The sequence below is a fragment of the Eimeria tenella genome, genomic scaffold (genome assembly GCF_000499545.2).
Source record: "Eimeria tenella Houghton genomic scaffold, Eth_scaff97, whole genome shotgun sequence".
NCBI lineage: Eukaryota > Apicomplexa > Conoidasida > Eucoccidiorida > Eimeriidae > Eimeria > Eimeria tenella.
In genome coordinates, this window is record NW_013543474.1 from 73259 (window position 1) to 89326 (window position 16068).

General features: G+C 52.2%; 2 protein-coding genes across 2 annotated transcripts; both read right to left on the reverse strand.

Moving 5' to 3' along the window:
* Positions 1-742: 742 nt before the first annotated feature.
* On the reverse strand, positions 743-6429 carry ETH_00025695 (dynamin-like protein, putative; the record flags this gene model as incomplete). The annotated part of the gene is made up of 17 exons (XM_013378751.1): positions 743-827; positions 1143-1215; positions 1361-1464; positions 2134-2261; positions 2478-2509; positions 2678-2882; positions 3011-3120; positions 3285-3387; positions 3474-3626; positions 3739-3850; positions 4119-4276; positions 4425-4598; positions 4814-4922; positions 5088-5219; positions 5527-5624; positions 5815-6063; positions 6223-6429. The coding sequence occupies 17 exons, from the start codon at positions 6427-6429 to the stop codon at positions 743-745; spliced, it is 2232 nt and encodes a 743-aa protein (XP_013234205.1).
* Positions 6430-8552: 2123 nt separating this feature from the next.
* On the reverse strand, positions 8553-15177 carry ETH_00025700 (uncharacterized protein; the record flags this gene model as incomplete). Its single annotated transcript, XM_013378752.1, has 11 exons — positions 8553-8796; positions 8912-9253; positions 9449-9558; positions 9722-9847; positions 10031-10207; positions 10418-10577; positions 10741-10908; positions 11044-11161; positions 11289-14163; positions 14295-14630; positions 14824-15177. The coding sequence occupies 11 exons, from the start codon at positions 15175-15177 to the stop codon at positions 8553-8555; spliced, it is 5010 nt and encodes a 1669-aa protein (XP_013234206.1).
* Positions 15178-16068: the final 891 nt, after the last annotated feature.

Consider the following 16068-nt stretch of genomic DNA (forward strand, 5'->3'; position numbering starts at 1 on the left):
CAAGCCCATAGAAGCGCTCCCCAGCCAGTCACTCTGTAACTTTTGTTTTCAGGGGATGAATGGGCCAGGATCAGCAGTATAAGCATGCCAGCTGGCAGGTGGTGTCTAATTGTGAGATTTATTAATAACAAGCCACAGAAAACACGACGTCGTGTGCAGAGATAATACATGGTCAACCAAACACCCAGAATTTAACAAGAATAGCCATACACTGTGGGTTTGTCATCTTGTTTTGTTGAAAAAAAGCGGCCTTTTCTCCTAAGCCCCCTTGCAGTGGAACTGAAAATGGTTAACACTAATCGCTTTAACTCATCGGCTTCTGTGTAAACAACAGTAGGCTGCTGCTTTCATTTGAAGATAGTCGCTAGTATGAAGGATCTGGCGAGTGCTAAACTGTGCTACGTGCTGGGCAACACAGAGTAGAGTCCCACGGAACACAGGGTCCTGTTCAACACGCGCCTGAGCAGAAGCTGCTCAAACGCTCGTAATACCAAACAGACCTATTCACGGTATGCAGTACGGAAAGCGCTTTGAACGAGTTTTCTAGGCCAAACAAATACAAACTTTGACAGCAATGGGAATAGGCCGCAGAACAACGCAGCCGTCAGGGGCGCTCAGCACTCAGTTGAGAGTCTCAGCCCCGCCCCTTCTAGACTTCTGCAGAGTTACCTCGTCTGTGTACGATGTAACTATGCCACAAAGTCTCGTGACTGCGTCTTGCATAACACCCAAAAGGCTAAGGCTAGAATGGTCGACGAGATGGCAACCCATCCTCTGACCCAAGCTCCCTGACGTTGGAAACAATATCCAGCGCACTCCTTATCGACCTGCGACAATACCGAGGACAACACACTGATCTTCGCAATTAAGAGCAGTACTTTATTTTCGAGAAAATAAGAACCACTGAAGGAAACATAACGGCAGTCGAAATTTTCAAGTGCTGCTAGCACCAAACCCCATGTGCCTCTGGGTGGGAAGGGCTACGGGGGCTGCAGGGGCCGAATCAGAGAAGGCACTCTCAGGCACCTTGGATGCTGGATCGAGGCAATATGCAAAAATCACTAAGCAACGGATGCGGAATCGTCGAATTAATTTCAACAGGCGCCTACACAGAAGTGAAGATGTTCCACTGAGCCACTCACTTCAACAATTGCTTGCATTGCTGTCGTTTCGCACTAATATCCCCAGCCTCCTTCATAAGCTCTCCGAAAAGCTCTGCAAAGTAACACATGCACAGCAAAGCAAATGCATTGAACGCATTCATAGAGAACTGCTTGAACATGGCCAAGCAAATCAACGCGTAAGGAGGTGGATCTGCATTCAAAAAGACAAGGAACTTGGGGAAGCACACCAGCCTAACCTTCTCTATAAAGCTGAGCTACCAGCTCTCTCTGCAGCACATCCTTCGCGGTATTTACCATAAAGTACATGATTGCTTTTGGTACTGCGTCTGCAACATTTTTCCTGCAAGACGGACAACAAAACAGGACTAGCCTTGAAATTACCATGTACGATGCAAATCCGCCCGTAAACTCGCGCAAGAGCAATGACACTCCAGTGCACTTACTTGAGCAACAAGCCTGCGCTACAAGCTTGCGTGAGATATCTGCACCTCTATTGCGCACAAAAGTATGAACACAAGCTTAGCCTGAATTAGTCTCAGTGAATGGCAGCACTCTAACAGCCATCGATCTCTGAAATATGCGCTTTGGCGCAAGATATCTGCACATTTATTGTGCACAGGTGTGTGAACACAAGCTTGGCCCGAATTAGTCTCACTGACAGACAGGCCTCGAACAGCTGCACTGTGGGCTTCCGAATACAAAGAGCAGCCAGAGATATCTAAAACATGCACCTTGACACAATATATATGCACCTTCATTACGCACAAAAGCATGAACACAAGCTTAGCCTCAATCAGTCTCATTGACTGACAGGCCCTCTAACAGCTGCCCTGTGCATGGGCTTTCGAATGCAAAGCGCCGCATAGATCTCTAAAACATGCACTTTGATGCAAGTGGGAGAAACAACAAATCCCGCGAAACCGTACATGTGAAATTTGGATGCACATTCTCACAGTAAACGTCACTCTAAGCAGAGGCCGAGCCGCTCAATGTAATGGCATCCACGCACCTAACAATTTGGAAGTACGACCACAACAGAGACTTTATGAGCTCTGTTTCAATTTGTTCCCGGTCAGATGGGGTGTCTGATGGAGCGACAACGGGCGGAACAGCGGGCATGCGAATACCTCCACCTCCCTGAAATGAAAAGAAAGCCACACACATTGACTGTCCTGTGGAAAACTCTGCCTGGCACTGCTATACTGTATTTGCGGGCAGATTATTAGTGCAGGCACTCGCTCAATGCTAAGCTCTGGATGTCAAAGTATATCTTTGGTGCTTTGAAGCAAAGCTAAAAGGGCGAAGACAGGCAATAGAATGCGCGAGAAAAAAGGATGCGCTGCATTTATTTACCCGAAGCTTGTCAAACGTGGCGGTAAGACGAGCTGCAGTTCGACACAAAACATGCACTCGGAGAGCCGCATTTTCCAGAAGCAAAGAACAAAAATGACACCACCTCAGTAAACGCCGTTTCCAATGCAGGAGGCGCCCGTCCCAAAATACAAAAACTCGCACGTGCTAAGCAAATATGTGCGTCGCTTTCTAGTGCTCACGCTCTGCCGTGAATCTCTCAGCTGTATTGGCCATGTCCGAGCGCTGTGGATGAGGTTGCTGCATGCTTGGATGTAGCATCTGCTGCGGCTGCTGTGGAGCCGGCTGCACCATATTGGCAGCATTGTGCCTGCCCCCGTGAGGAGACGGTCTAGAATTCTTCAAAAAGCTGAAGAAACCGCCTTGTTGTAACACACCTCCAACGCCCTACAAAACGTCACACGCCGCCATTTACGTTAATACTCTTCAAAGCCAATTGAATACAACTGTGTCAACGTACAGTGCGAGACAACCAGGGTCATGTGTGGAGGCACAAAAAGAGAAGGGGGACATACAAACTCTCCCCGAGGTGATGGCGGTAGGTCTTTATCTGCAGGTGCTGCGGGCTTTCCACTTGGCTGCTGCTGATGCTGTGGAGGCTGTAAAGAGCTCCCAAGACCCGGCGCTGCAACCACGTAGAAATCATGCCTCCACAAAAAAGTACATGCTTCTATCAGCCACTGTTCATTTGCAGGACTCTAAACAAAAAATTCGTTGCGAATTTCTGTTTCTTTAGCCATGAGCAGAACACAATTCATGCAGAACGGAGAATACGTCCAATTTTCCTACAACATGAGTCGCGTCTCCCACTGGCGTTATCGCCAAAGAGGCCCGGAAGAGCTTTGTTGCTCATAAAGTCCGGATGGTTGGTATTTATGTACGCAAGCTCGATCTGCACAGTAAGCCACAATAAGCACGGCTTTAACGTACCTAGCACGTCAAATTGCCTGTGGCTGGACGGCCTAAGCACGAACTCACTTGGATTATATTATGAATCATTTGGTTTGTTGGCGCAAGGCATCTCTTTAAAACGCCACAAACAACTTCCAAAATGCGGTCTCTTAAATTCGTGAATCTTGACATTTCCGGTAGTTCAGATTTTTCGACTATCTTCTGCAGCTCATCGTACACCTGAAAAGGCACCGACATTCTCCAAAACCTGCTGCACAGCTCCCCTTCGAGTGAAAAATAAAGCTGGTGCTTGCTGCTGCTGCTTGAGTACAGACAAGAGAGGATGTCGTACTTGCTCCACACAAAGCAAAGAAGGGCTTTCCAACTGCTGAATTTGTTTCTTCACGAGAATTTCAAATGCGCTTTCCGGTACAAAGAGGGCAGCTTTGGGCCCGGTCGCATTTCTGGTGGAAGACATAAAGAACCACACAAGACACTGCTGGCCACAGTACAACGAGTCAAAAGTTTTGTGTTCCATGTCCCCATCGGTCAAAAAACAATTCCACGCTGTTTTGCGTATGGTGCCATATATAAGTCTCCTGTCTGCTCAGGGCTTGATGATTTCGACACCCACAGAAACTGCTAACCACAAAGTGCTCTGAATGGCTCCAGAAGTTCGACTCACGCAACCTACTCTTTAGGAAACGTAAACGCGAGAGCAAGAGCCCTTACCGTATGGCTGTGCGGATTTCGTGGTCTGTTAGGCCACTAAGCGGGTCGAATTCGGCCAGAGCCCGGCCATACCAATCATGGAAGATAAAATTGATACGAGCACCGCCCATCAAATGATCCGACGAATGCTGAGACTGGAGCTTTCCATCAATTGCATCCTGCGGAAGCAGTAAATGGCCAAGAAAAAAACCCGACATAGACATGGGTAATCGTCTGCTCATCGTAAGTGTTTCTCACTGATCTTCCTATTCACCCCTCACCCCAAGCAGGAAACTCCCAGTGGGAAGCGGAAAAAGAATACTCCACCTGGAAATTACGTGCAAACTTTGAAAAGAAGTGCAAGAGCAAAGCCCCAGCATTCCCCTTGACTTCCAGCAGTGGATCTCCGTAGCCCGCCAGTTCCGCTTCTGCCTCCTGGAGTCTCTTCTGGAGCCGCTCGCGCAATTCTGGCAACGACTCTCTGATGTGCTGCATTAGCACCTGAGGCAAAACGAAAAAAAACCCGAGCAAATACGCTTCGATGGCGAAAACTGCGACGGCAGCAGCCGCACGAATTGCTGGGTCGTGGGACACGCCAACCGCCGAACAAACAACGATAGATCCTGCAACGGGGCGACACCGCGAGGTTGGGTTCGTGGACATTCCTGATTCAGCATCTTCGCAAGGTATCGAGTGCCACAACGAGCCCCCAAGACCTTGTAGGCTGGATGGTTCTGGAAAAACTTTGCCTCCTCTTCCTGTACAGCTCTGGGAGAAAGCTGTTCACGCGTCTGGGCGAGGCTTCTACACACTACGCCAACAAACCTGAGCTCAAAACGGGCAGTATGGAGGCAACAGGGTAGGAGAACAGCGCCAGCACTTTTGTTTGCCAAGAAGCTTTTGCGCAGACTCACTGGCGGAATAAGATTCGGCGTCAGCAGCAAGAAATAAGAAAAATGAAAGTTTTGCATAGACTCTTATTGTGCTTACCCCCGTCTCAATGGATATACTTTCCCTAGGAGAACGTCAGCACAATCAGCGCCCTCCTCCATGGTGTCAACCTTGGTAACGACACCGATTGTCCTTCTGCCCTCCGGGTCTGCCTCACGGGCGATCTTGAGACTACAAATAGGCACAAAGCATATCGCGAATAGCCTCACCAGGTTAAAAAAGTGTGAGCGATGCAGACTAGTAATCAAAAGCTCCAGTGCAATCGCCCAAACAACTCACGAAACTTGCAGCTCTCTACCAACCGACGCAGCGACACGTGGTGTGCAAAGAAGGGTTACCAGAGTATAAACCCAAAAACAGTGAGATGCTCTACACAATGGTAACAAGAACGAACGACGAAGGCAGTCAGCGAAGGAAGCCAGTAGAAGCAAACAGAGTACAGCCAAAAGAAATGTTGCACATGAGAAGCATCACCAACCTGTCAGAGTTGGCGATGTCGGTATTTGCCGCAGTGATGGCAAGGATCACACAGGAAGGTTGACTTATATATTGCAGGACTATCTTGCGGATTTGCAGCTGCATCAAAAACGAAAGGGTCCGCCCGTTCTGCATGGAGGGGCTCCGAAACAGAGAGTTCTGGAGGCGCCAGAAAAACCTATTTGTGCGTAACTATTTCCATTTAGGAGATTTGGCACGTGAGGATGCGCATGCCCCACAGCGAGAGACACGCACGGGATAAAGACGCCATGGATGAAGGACTTGTTACCTCGATATCCGAAGGCTGATCCCCAACTGGCACTTTTGTAATGCCTGGTAAATCTACCAGAGTCAAGTCAATAACGTTCGGGGAGAAAATCTTGAGGCAAATAGGAATAGGTGAGATATTCTTGGAACGGCCTGTCACCCTTTCTGTTTCCCTTTCTATTTCCCTTCTGATCTGAGCGAAGTCTGTAAAGCGATGCCCAGGAGAGTGACTAAATTCTCCCCATTCCGCCGTCCCAGCTGTATGCTGGAGCTGCAGCGTAGGTGCCGCAAAAGTCGCACAAGAAATATTCTTCTGGACAATTCTGCTGAAGTAAATCTTTCGTTAGTTCAGTGAGGCGTAGGGAGAAACGGAACGAATGTGATGTACACATACGCAAGAATTTGCGTACAGCCAATGACGAACTCCTACCTGAAGAATTAGTGGCCGCCTGGTGACAATACCGGCGCCCCGGGGAAGGAAGTCCTTGCCAATCACTGCCTCTAGGACTGAAGACTTCCCCACGGACTGCGCTCCTACGACAGCTATCTGCGGCAGATCAAACGTTGTGCCATCTGCACTCCCCAGTGTGAGGAGCGCGTCCTGTAGGCGATTCATGATGGGGATTAACTGCTCCATCGCGACGTCCCAGTAGACAAGTTACGTGCCTCACAGGCCAGGCAGCTAGCTGCATCGCTGAGCCGCGGAATGCCACCTACTGGAAAGTGGCCGACTGGACAGCTCCAGTTTGCCGAAGTGCTGCTACGAGGGTCGCCCGCGTTCTCAAGAGGCGTGAATTAGCCCTGCAACCCACTAGCTCAGGATGCGCACTGCCAGCGGTACATCTGCATGCTACTGCGTAAGCGCGTATTCCAGCGAATCCCTGGTGCATCTACCAATAGAGGGGTCGGACCCACACTGCACAGTCAATGGCACAGTTGAGCGGTCCACCACGGGCAGCCACTTAAGTCTGCCAAAATCAAAGATACGCAAGACACGTGCCAAGTCACCTTGTGAAGGGGGCTCTCCTCTGCTAAACAGGCAATGGAGATCGACGGTAAATCAAAGATCTTAGAAAATGCCTCTGCAGCATCACTTAATAAGCTGAAGGCTCCATCCACGAACTTGAGAAGCCATGCCGTGCATGCAATACCAGTCCGTGCTGTTCCAAAGGAGACTATTCACCCGAGACGCCGCATATGATTCTTTTGTTTAACTGACTAAGCTCTAAATAGACAGGAATCTAGCCGGACACTGCGAAAGCTACGGGTAGGGGGGTTCGGGTCGCTGCCGACTTCGAGGATCACAGCCCCATCTGAAGTAATGATGCGCAACACGAATCCCGTATATGACTAGGACTCCAGGCAATGAATTGCAGAACCTAAACAAAAGTCTATGTGTTAGTACCAACGCAAGCTCAACAGAAGTGTGCGGGAAGTGCTGGTCCGCAACAGCAAGGGTTCCTTGTAATGGTACCACCACAGCATTGCAACAGAAGGGAAGCTCGCTCACTTTGCGGCCAAAGAGCATATTGAAGTCCCCTACTGAGCATTTCATTGATTTAGGCACCGCCTATCTCTCGTTTGGAGCAGAGCCCACCGTGTTCGTTGCCCCTCCGGAACCACACACAGTGCTCGGCGAATAGCAAGTGCGTAATCGCTACAAGGCGCCCGGTATGAACAGCAGCTGCTACTTGGAATGAACGGCAAGCAAATCCCTCTACTTTAACAGTCACCTCCATTCACATGAGCAGCGCCGTTGACCGTCGTTTAGGACAACAACGCCATGACGAGAACCGCACCCCAATCAACGGGAATCCGCCGCACGCAAACGCTAAGCAATTATGCAAGCAATCTCGCTGCATGAGCTCGCTTCGGAAACACCGGAAGACCGCTGTAAACTGCTCCCTACCCTCCATGACGAACATAACTACATCAACATACTCAGAGCCCTCCACTATCGGCCATTACGCAACAGGTGCGATTCTACGGGTTCTCTACAATGTAGACAACCATGCTCAAAGCTGCCCACGCAGCGAGACGTCCGCCGGTGCCGGTGTAGCATGGGTATGCACGGGCGCACACGGGCCACCCTCTCAAGCACCTATATTGGGTGAAAACAGCATATGTGAAGATGGCGATGAAGGGGCGATGAAATATCTACACCAAAAGCGACAAAGCAATACAGAAGGCGGCCGTCTTTATAGTGGTTCTTTGCTTTACTCATTACTCGTATCAATTTGATGGGCAGCCTGCCTACTGCAACTGCGGCAAGCGCAGCAGCCCCACCCATGTGTTCCCGACATGACGCAAACGACGCCATAGTCTACTCGGCAAGTAATGAGAAAAACGATGCCCACTTATCCAAGTTCTGTACAACCAATGAAGGCCCGTAAGTGCAGGCCTAAACAAAACGCAAACGTGCTGCCCCAAAAGAAAAGAGGGCCGCAAGCGCGCAGAGTCTTCCCTATCAAGACTGCCGTCTTTCGACGAGATATCCCTACGAGCGTACAAATCCTCGGCAACTGGCGCTTCCCGGTGAAGTACGAATGTCCCGTCAGACATCCTGTGCCTGGTTCCCTCTGGTCACACTTCCTGCGCACTAGAAGACAGATATACCATCCGTGCACGAGTCCACCTATGTGCCTGCCAGAATCTCAATTACTGCCCAGCAGTAGTGCGAGCTCTCCCTTGAACAGCTCCACACCCGCAATGACCAGCATCGGCAAGGCTCCACTGTTGCATTGTCCGTACTTGTCACAGTTAGGCCCTTGCCTGCGCTGGTTGCGCAAAGCCAGCTGGTCCAGACTCCTTCGGAGAACATCTGGATTGCGAACAATTCAGCTGCTTGCGGTTGAACCTCAGAAGAGCCTTGAACTTTTCGAGCATCATCCGCGTGTTTTCCCCGTAAACAGTTTCGATGTCGTCGTGTATTCCATACTCTACGTCACCGTCATCATTGTCCGTCAAGTCGCTTCCATCCGTCAGATAAAACCCAGCATGCGAACTAAGCACATAGCAGCAAAAATGCGCAAACCGCCGATACGCCGTCACAGCGAAAAGACGCTGGGCCACAGGACGTCTCGGACCAAAGAAACATCCATACGCAAAGCAGAACCTACCTGTCTGGACACTCAACTATTGGGCAACAATCGTCGCCGCAGTACTTGGTATTCGTCTGTTCAAGCTCTGCACGAGCCGCTGCGATTCGTGCTCTTGCCTCCGAGGCATCTAGAGCCTCTTTTCTGTACTTTTTCTTTGTGCGCGATTGCCAACTTCCTGATTTCGTTTCCTTAATCGTGCGACTTTGCCGGCGATTCCGATGCTGTTGTTGCAGCTCTTCTACTTCAACGGCAGAGCTACCGTTCATCTTCTGCTTCTGCTCGTGCCTGTCTTTTGTGCATGGGTGGCGCCGCAGCCCAAACTGAACAACGGACTGCGCTGCTCGCATGCCAGTGTCAAACCTAAAAACATCGCCACAGGCAGACTCTCACCACTCCCCAAAAAAGCCATCACTCCTGCCCGTCCACCGCAACCAGAATGCAATCGTTTCTACCGCTCCACAGCAGTGGAGACGTCACCATCATTAGTAAAATCCGCCTATACCAGTGCACGGTGCAGCGAGAATGCCACAGCAGACCTACGCTCCGTCTACACACTGGTTATAAGAATCCGAACAGAATTCCCCCGCAAACGCTACACGGGGAGCTCCTAGAGGATGTGGCGCCCTCAGCCACTGCCAGTGAGTCGCCATGTCAGCCCCAGGCTTCTGCGACTCAACACAGTCAAGACGCCAACATAGCCATGCATGAGAACGGTTTATGGGTAGCTAGATGGCATACTGCTGCCCGATTCCTGCAGCTACAGCTGCTTTCACACATCAAGGTAATGGCCACACCACTGTTCCTCTTATTGCAGCACATTTTCCTCACTGGGTACGAATATGATCCTCGAGAATACTTATCAGAATGCCACCGGGTGACAACAGATGCTATGAGGGCTGGCCGAGGGACATAGCCGAAGAGCTTCCTTAAGTCATCAAGCACCTCTTCAGCCACCTGAGAGCACGTTGCATCATCAGACAGAAATGCCAATATGCGAATCCCTTGAGAGCCCCAAATCTTCCCATTCTCAACTTATTATCAGTGAACTCACCTAACAACAAGACCCACTAATCCTATGAATCAGATGGTGAGAAAGTAAATGACCAACTAATAGAGTCTTCACTGCGGGTGGCTTACCTCTTTGTCTGTCAGAGAGTCTATTGCAACGGATGCCGGAGGAAACAGGTGTGCTAAAATGCAGCCTGTCTTCCCATAAGCATGAAGATTTAAGTACTGGAAACAAGAATACGGTGACGAGAACGATGGAGTTGAGTGCGACCAGAAAACATCGGAGGGTGCAACCCGCAGAACTACCTGTATAAATGCCAAACTCAGGGTCACACAGCGAATCCTTTTACCTCCCGCTCTACATGCATGACAGAAAAACATGCCTGGCCCTGTCTTTTTGCTCTAACTTGCAGACTGATGAGCATCCATTCAGCCAGAAAAGAGTAAAGCAGCAACAAAACATAAGGGCCCGTCGAAGATGCATATGCAGGCTCGCAGATATACGTGGACACGAACCTTATTGTGGACTCCCATGCCCATGGCCGCAAGGGCCGCTACCTTCTCGGCTGGAAGTGGTGGTTGGAATGTTACGCGAGCTGCCGTCTCCTCGTCTTTCTCTGAAGGCTGCTGAAGTAGCGATACCGGCAGTGCCACAAGAACAAATCGCGAACGAAGCCTGAAGCCACAAGACACAAGGATAGCTAAAACGAGGTTCTTTACGAGCACCATGCGCGATGCCTTCACTACAACACAAAGGACCTGACGAGATATGCCTTTTCTTCCTGGCACTGAGAAACACATAATACAATTGGCTTCACCACTGTTTGCTAAACACCTACTCTTGAGTTTCGCTTGAACCGTCGTCGGAATGGCAGCGGACAAGACAGGGGAATGCAGAGTCTTCATCAGTAATGGAAACAAAGGACACACGCGTGTTAAGCCGGAACCTACCGGGAGACAACTGCCCACGAAGCATGTCAACTAGCCAACTCCAACTCATGCAAATTCTGCAGACAAAACACACTCGCACCGGATATAAAAATAGCCAGCCGTTCTACAAGCATAGACTAAATCGTAGCTGGAGGTACCAAAGGTGGCTTCCTTGTGCATAAATTCTAGAAGCGTCCACAGTAGCCGCGTACAGATCTGAAGATACGGAAGGAGGTATAGCTGCAAATGGCCTCACGGCCTGCGACTTCTTCCGGTCTCTCTCGGCGAAGGCACACGACAGATTTTCGGCGTAGCGCCGCAAACCTGGCCCTGAAGAGAGCAAGTCACAGAAACGAAAGTCGACGTAGCGAACACTCGAAAGACGACTGAGAACCGCAACAGACCCGAACCATCAAGCGCGACTACATGCCTGACAGTGGTGACACTTAAGACTTACAAGCCAGAAGTCGGTATCTCGGATTCTGTAATCTCTCCACGTCTCGCTTGAGCGCAGGAGTCTGGAAGAACGCAAAAAGGGCGGCGCTGACATCTCCAAGAGGAGCAGCGAACCCAAAACGGCTTCTCAACATCCGAACGACCATTGCTTCCACTTGGCAGGCACAGCACTCTCCAACAGCAATTTCAGTGCTGCTGTTGTTCTTCCTGTCCCTTGGGACTGCCAGAGAGCATAAGTCCTTCAACCGTCGCAAAAGTGTGGCAACCAATCCCCGTAAGGCCGATGGCAAGTACAGCGACTCAAATGTGTTCTGATGAGGAGGCGTGTCCGCGCCTTCGGCCTCTCTGTGATGTATCTCGCATGAAGGCAGGTAACTACACGGTGAAGAAGCTGCCTTTGCCTCCGCTGCTTCCTCTGCTTCTAAAAGCGTAAGAGCTTCCTGCTTTAGCAGAGTGAGGATTGAGACGGATGATCCCGTCTGCTGCTCCGCGGCAATCAAGGAAACAGGGGTTGCGAGGCGGTAAAAAAGAGCATGCGCTAAGGACACCACCAGCATACAGAAACGCCGCCCTCCCCTAAGCCAGTCAAAGTAATACGGGTTTTCCCACCCAGTTTCTCCCGGAACTATCGCAACACGGCACTCCGGAGAAGCAGCGGCAAGGTGATACACACTGCAACCCCTTCTGCGTGGCTTCAACCGGACGTCATTCTCGTTGCCAGTGAGTCCATGCATATAATTCGCGCCTCCATCGATCCGCACGCTGCCATCCTTTGCTGTTTTTCCCTTTCTCCGACATGCCCCCTCCGCCTTTTGAGCGCTCCTCCGTGGCTGTTTCTCACCTGCAGACGCTGGTAATGTGATTGACCACACACGCCCCCCGAGACGACCCCTCGCCTCTATCACTTGGTAGTCAACCCCCGCTCTTTGGCAATGTAGAGCTCCAGCCAGGCCTGCCACGCCCCCTCCAACAATCAACACATCGAAAAAACGAGCTGGCTGCCGAGTTTTTGTGCAGCTGTTTCCAGGAGTTCTTTCAGGCGCTACTCCAACGCTAACCTCTCCCGCGACTGTGCCACCCCCAGTAGCACTAGATCCAAAATTGCCTGTTCCTGAGGGAGCTTGAGCAGTGGGCTGCGCCGGACGGCCTGCACTCCCACCTGCCCCAGCTCCACTGCTGCTCGAACCTCCACCAGAAGGACCCCCAGCGCCGGCGCCACCAGCCGGGCCCCCGCCACCACCTCTGTCGGTTTCGGAGTCAGAAGAATCGCCTGTGTCGTCACTGTCTTCGTCTTCATCCCCTTCTCCTTCAACGTCATCATCTCCCTCTTCATCATCATCTTCTGCCGCGGCTGTCCCTCCCGATGCTCCCGAACCTGGCTTCGCGGCGCTGCCCCCTCCAACGCCTGATGCGCTGGCCCGTTGCTGCTGCTGTTGCTGCTGCATACGCAGAAGTAGCAGTTGCTGCTCCTGAAGTTGCTGGTGAAGAGAGGCGGTTCCGCTCGTCTCTCCCTGAAGCTGCCCCGGCGCTCTAGGAAGCTGCTGTTGCGCTGGTGCTGATGTTGCGTGGTCCGCCTTGTCCTGCCTGTTGGCATCTGACGGTGCGGCTTGGTGTTGTGGCTTCTGCAATGCAGCCGCTGGGGCAGCATTTGCTGGTGGCGCCTTCCCCTGTACCTCCTGCTGCTGCTGCAGCTGTTGCCAGGGCTCCTGCGGTGATGCACATGTATTACGCTGTGGGTCCCACATATTCAAATAACAGAAGAACTTCGGCCTGAGAGCTTCCGCGTCCACCTCTGGAGGGAGTCGGCGCCACTTCTTGCATGAGCGGCACTCCAGCCATTTCCCTCCTCTCTCCGCAGCCGATGCTGCGGCTGTGTCCGAGCTTCCTTCTCGGCGCTCTGTGTCTCCTGCAGCCCCCCCAGATGCTGCGGCAGCTGCAGTTACTGCGCCCCCCGGAGAAGCAGCAGCCGCATTGGGCGTGGCCCTTCGGGCAGCATCGAGCAACCGAACTTGCTGCTGCTGCAACAGCTGCAGCTGCTGCTGCTGAAGAAGCTGCAGCTGCTGCAGCTGGCCTCCAGCTCCACCAGAAGCGGAGCTGCCAGCGTGTTGCTGCTGCTGCGCTTGAGGCAGTTTGGCTTGCTGCAACTGCTGCTGCAATTGCAGCTGCTGTTGAGTAGCCGGCGCCGCGTTGCGTTGGCCAGAAGCAGCAGCAGCGGCGACTAGCTGCTGCTGTCGGAGAAGCTGTGTTGGTGGGTCAGCCTTGACATCTGGCTTGGCTGTTTCGGTTGTCCTTGAAACACTCGTTGTGCGCTGTCTCTTTGCAGCGCTCTGCTGAAGTTGCTGCTGTTGTCTTTGCAGCGCTGCTGCTGCCTCCAAAAGCCGCTGTTGACTTTGTTGCGGCTGCTGCTGCTGCTGCTGCTGCTGCTCCTGTTGTGCAGGATCGGGCTCCTCCGGAGCCTCACAAGAAGCAAACTGCGGGGCCCATGTGTTCATTCTGCAAAACCATTTGTCGCTAGTTATTGGATTAGGAGCTCTTCTCCACTTGTTGCAAGCATCGCACTGCACCCAGTTGTCAAATACGACGGGGGGCTGCTGCTGCAGCTGCTGCAGCAGCTGGTGCTGCTGTTGCTGTAGCTGCTGCAGAAGTTGCTGTTGCTGTGCCTGCTGCATTTGATGCTGAAGCTGCTGCTGCAACAACTGCTGCTGCAGGGCAGGAAGATTGCCACCCGTAGCTGGTCCTCCCCGCTGTTGTTGCTGCCCCATCTGGTGCTGCAGAAGATTCTGACGCACATGCGCAGTAACAGACGCAGCAGCATCCGCAGCGGGTATGAGTCCTGGGGCAAGAAGCACGTTTTCTCCTGGTGCCGCTGCAGGACCCTGCAATGGCAAAAACGACTCTAAGTGACTCAAATGGACTGTTGCTCTCCAACAGCTACACTGCTGTGCCTTCTAGACTTTACACTGCGGGCAGCTACAAAGACGGCTGTGCTACTGCCGAGATGACTTACTGCATCTGCTGCACTGTTGCCAGTCTGGAGCGGCCTCTGCACTGCCGCAGTACCCTTCGACGGCGCCCTAGACTTCGCCTTGGCTTTCGCTTTAGGCCTTGGGGCAGAGCTCCCCGCAAACCGCTGTTGTTGCAGTAGTTGTTGTTGCTGCAACTGTTGCTGCTGCAGCAGTTGCTGCTGTTGGCGCGTCTGCTGCTGCTGCATCTGAGCAGCGGGGTCTGGCTGCTCAGGAACACTGCAAGAAGCATATCGCCTGTCCCATGTATTCTGTTCACATACCCAACTGGGCTGCGTTATCTCGTATGGAGCCACACGCCACTTGTCGCAGCGGTCACACTGCATGAACGAACAGCAGACGCAAAACGCCTTCGCGGTACAGGCTTCCAGGTACACCCAACGAGGTGCATCCTTTACAGGAAAATAGGCTAGCAAACACTCACGACTCCGCCCAAGACAAAAAATAACGTTGAATGCAGCACAGCTAGTGGCGAGTCGAGTCGTGCACGTAGGGAAGTCAACAGGTACCCACCTGGACCCAATGAACCTTCTCCGGTTCCTGCTGCTGCTGCTGCAAGAACTGCTCCTGCTGTTCTAAATGCAAGAGCCTTTGCTGAACTCCTGAAGCACTAGTTGCTCCTTGGAGCTTTGCTGTGATCCCCTGCTGCTGCTGCTGCATTCGCAGCAACTGTTGTTGCACGTGCAGGTTTGCAGGGAGCTGATTCTGCGGAAACTGCACACGCGGCTGCTGCGCACCTCCATGAGGAAGTGGCGTTGCCGCTCCACCAGCCTGCGGCTGCTGCGGCTGCTGCTGCTGCCCTTGCTGCATCCCCAAAGTCAACAGCGGCTGCTGCTGGCCACCTTGCTGTTGCTGTTGCAAGGCCATTGCCTGCCGAGCGGCAAAAAACTTCCCTCTTCTGGCCAGGCTATGCAGGGCCTAATGTCACAGCGCCGTTATGAGGCCTTCCCTACACTAATTTGTGGAAACGCCAAGGCAGTCCGTGAACTACGATAACACAGCACGGCCAAAGAGTCCCCAGCATGAGAGCACCGGGACTGAGGAACTCGCACTGCTGAAGTGGGTGTACACTTATTTGGAGAAGAGAAGAGCCGAACACCAAAGCAACCAAACAAACTCGAGCGCAAGCCAAATCGAAAAAGGCGCCGCATGGAGTACTCAAAACGGCTGCCGGCTACAACTCACGCGTTGCTGGCCCGCCGTCTCCTCCACAGGCCAGACTTATTGTGTCTGTGAAGAATATGACAAGTTCTACCCAAGGAATTGAAAAAGAACGCCATCACCTCCCCGGACAGGGATGCCAGCTGTGGCTACTCCAGTGGCAGGCCACAGCCGGACGAGAGTTCACGTGGGGGGTGAGGGTGCGACTGCTGCTTGTTGTGTGGCTGAGTCCCTTGCGTCTTATTGTCCTTATATCACTCCAGACGAATTATTTAGCACAAGTTCACTACTAGCTCAGGCCCGTCTACACACGGGCTGCAAGAGACTGCTTTTCTGGCTGGGCTTAGCAGCACAGACCTCCCACGTGTCGTGGTAGTAGCTGCAGCGCAGCTCCACCCACGCAAAGTAGCAAGACTCGCTCCCTCATCTGCTTCCCCTACATTTTCCAAGGACTGTGTCCTATTTTTCAATCGTTACGTAGACGACACGAGCGGGAATGTGCACACAGAGACGTCACAGCACCTTTGATATGCTGGGTGACAGTTCTGGAGTGTTGCTCTCGTCGGTACTTAAGTCGCCGGAGGGGCTTCTCGCTTG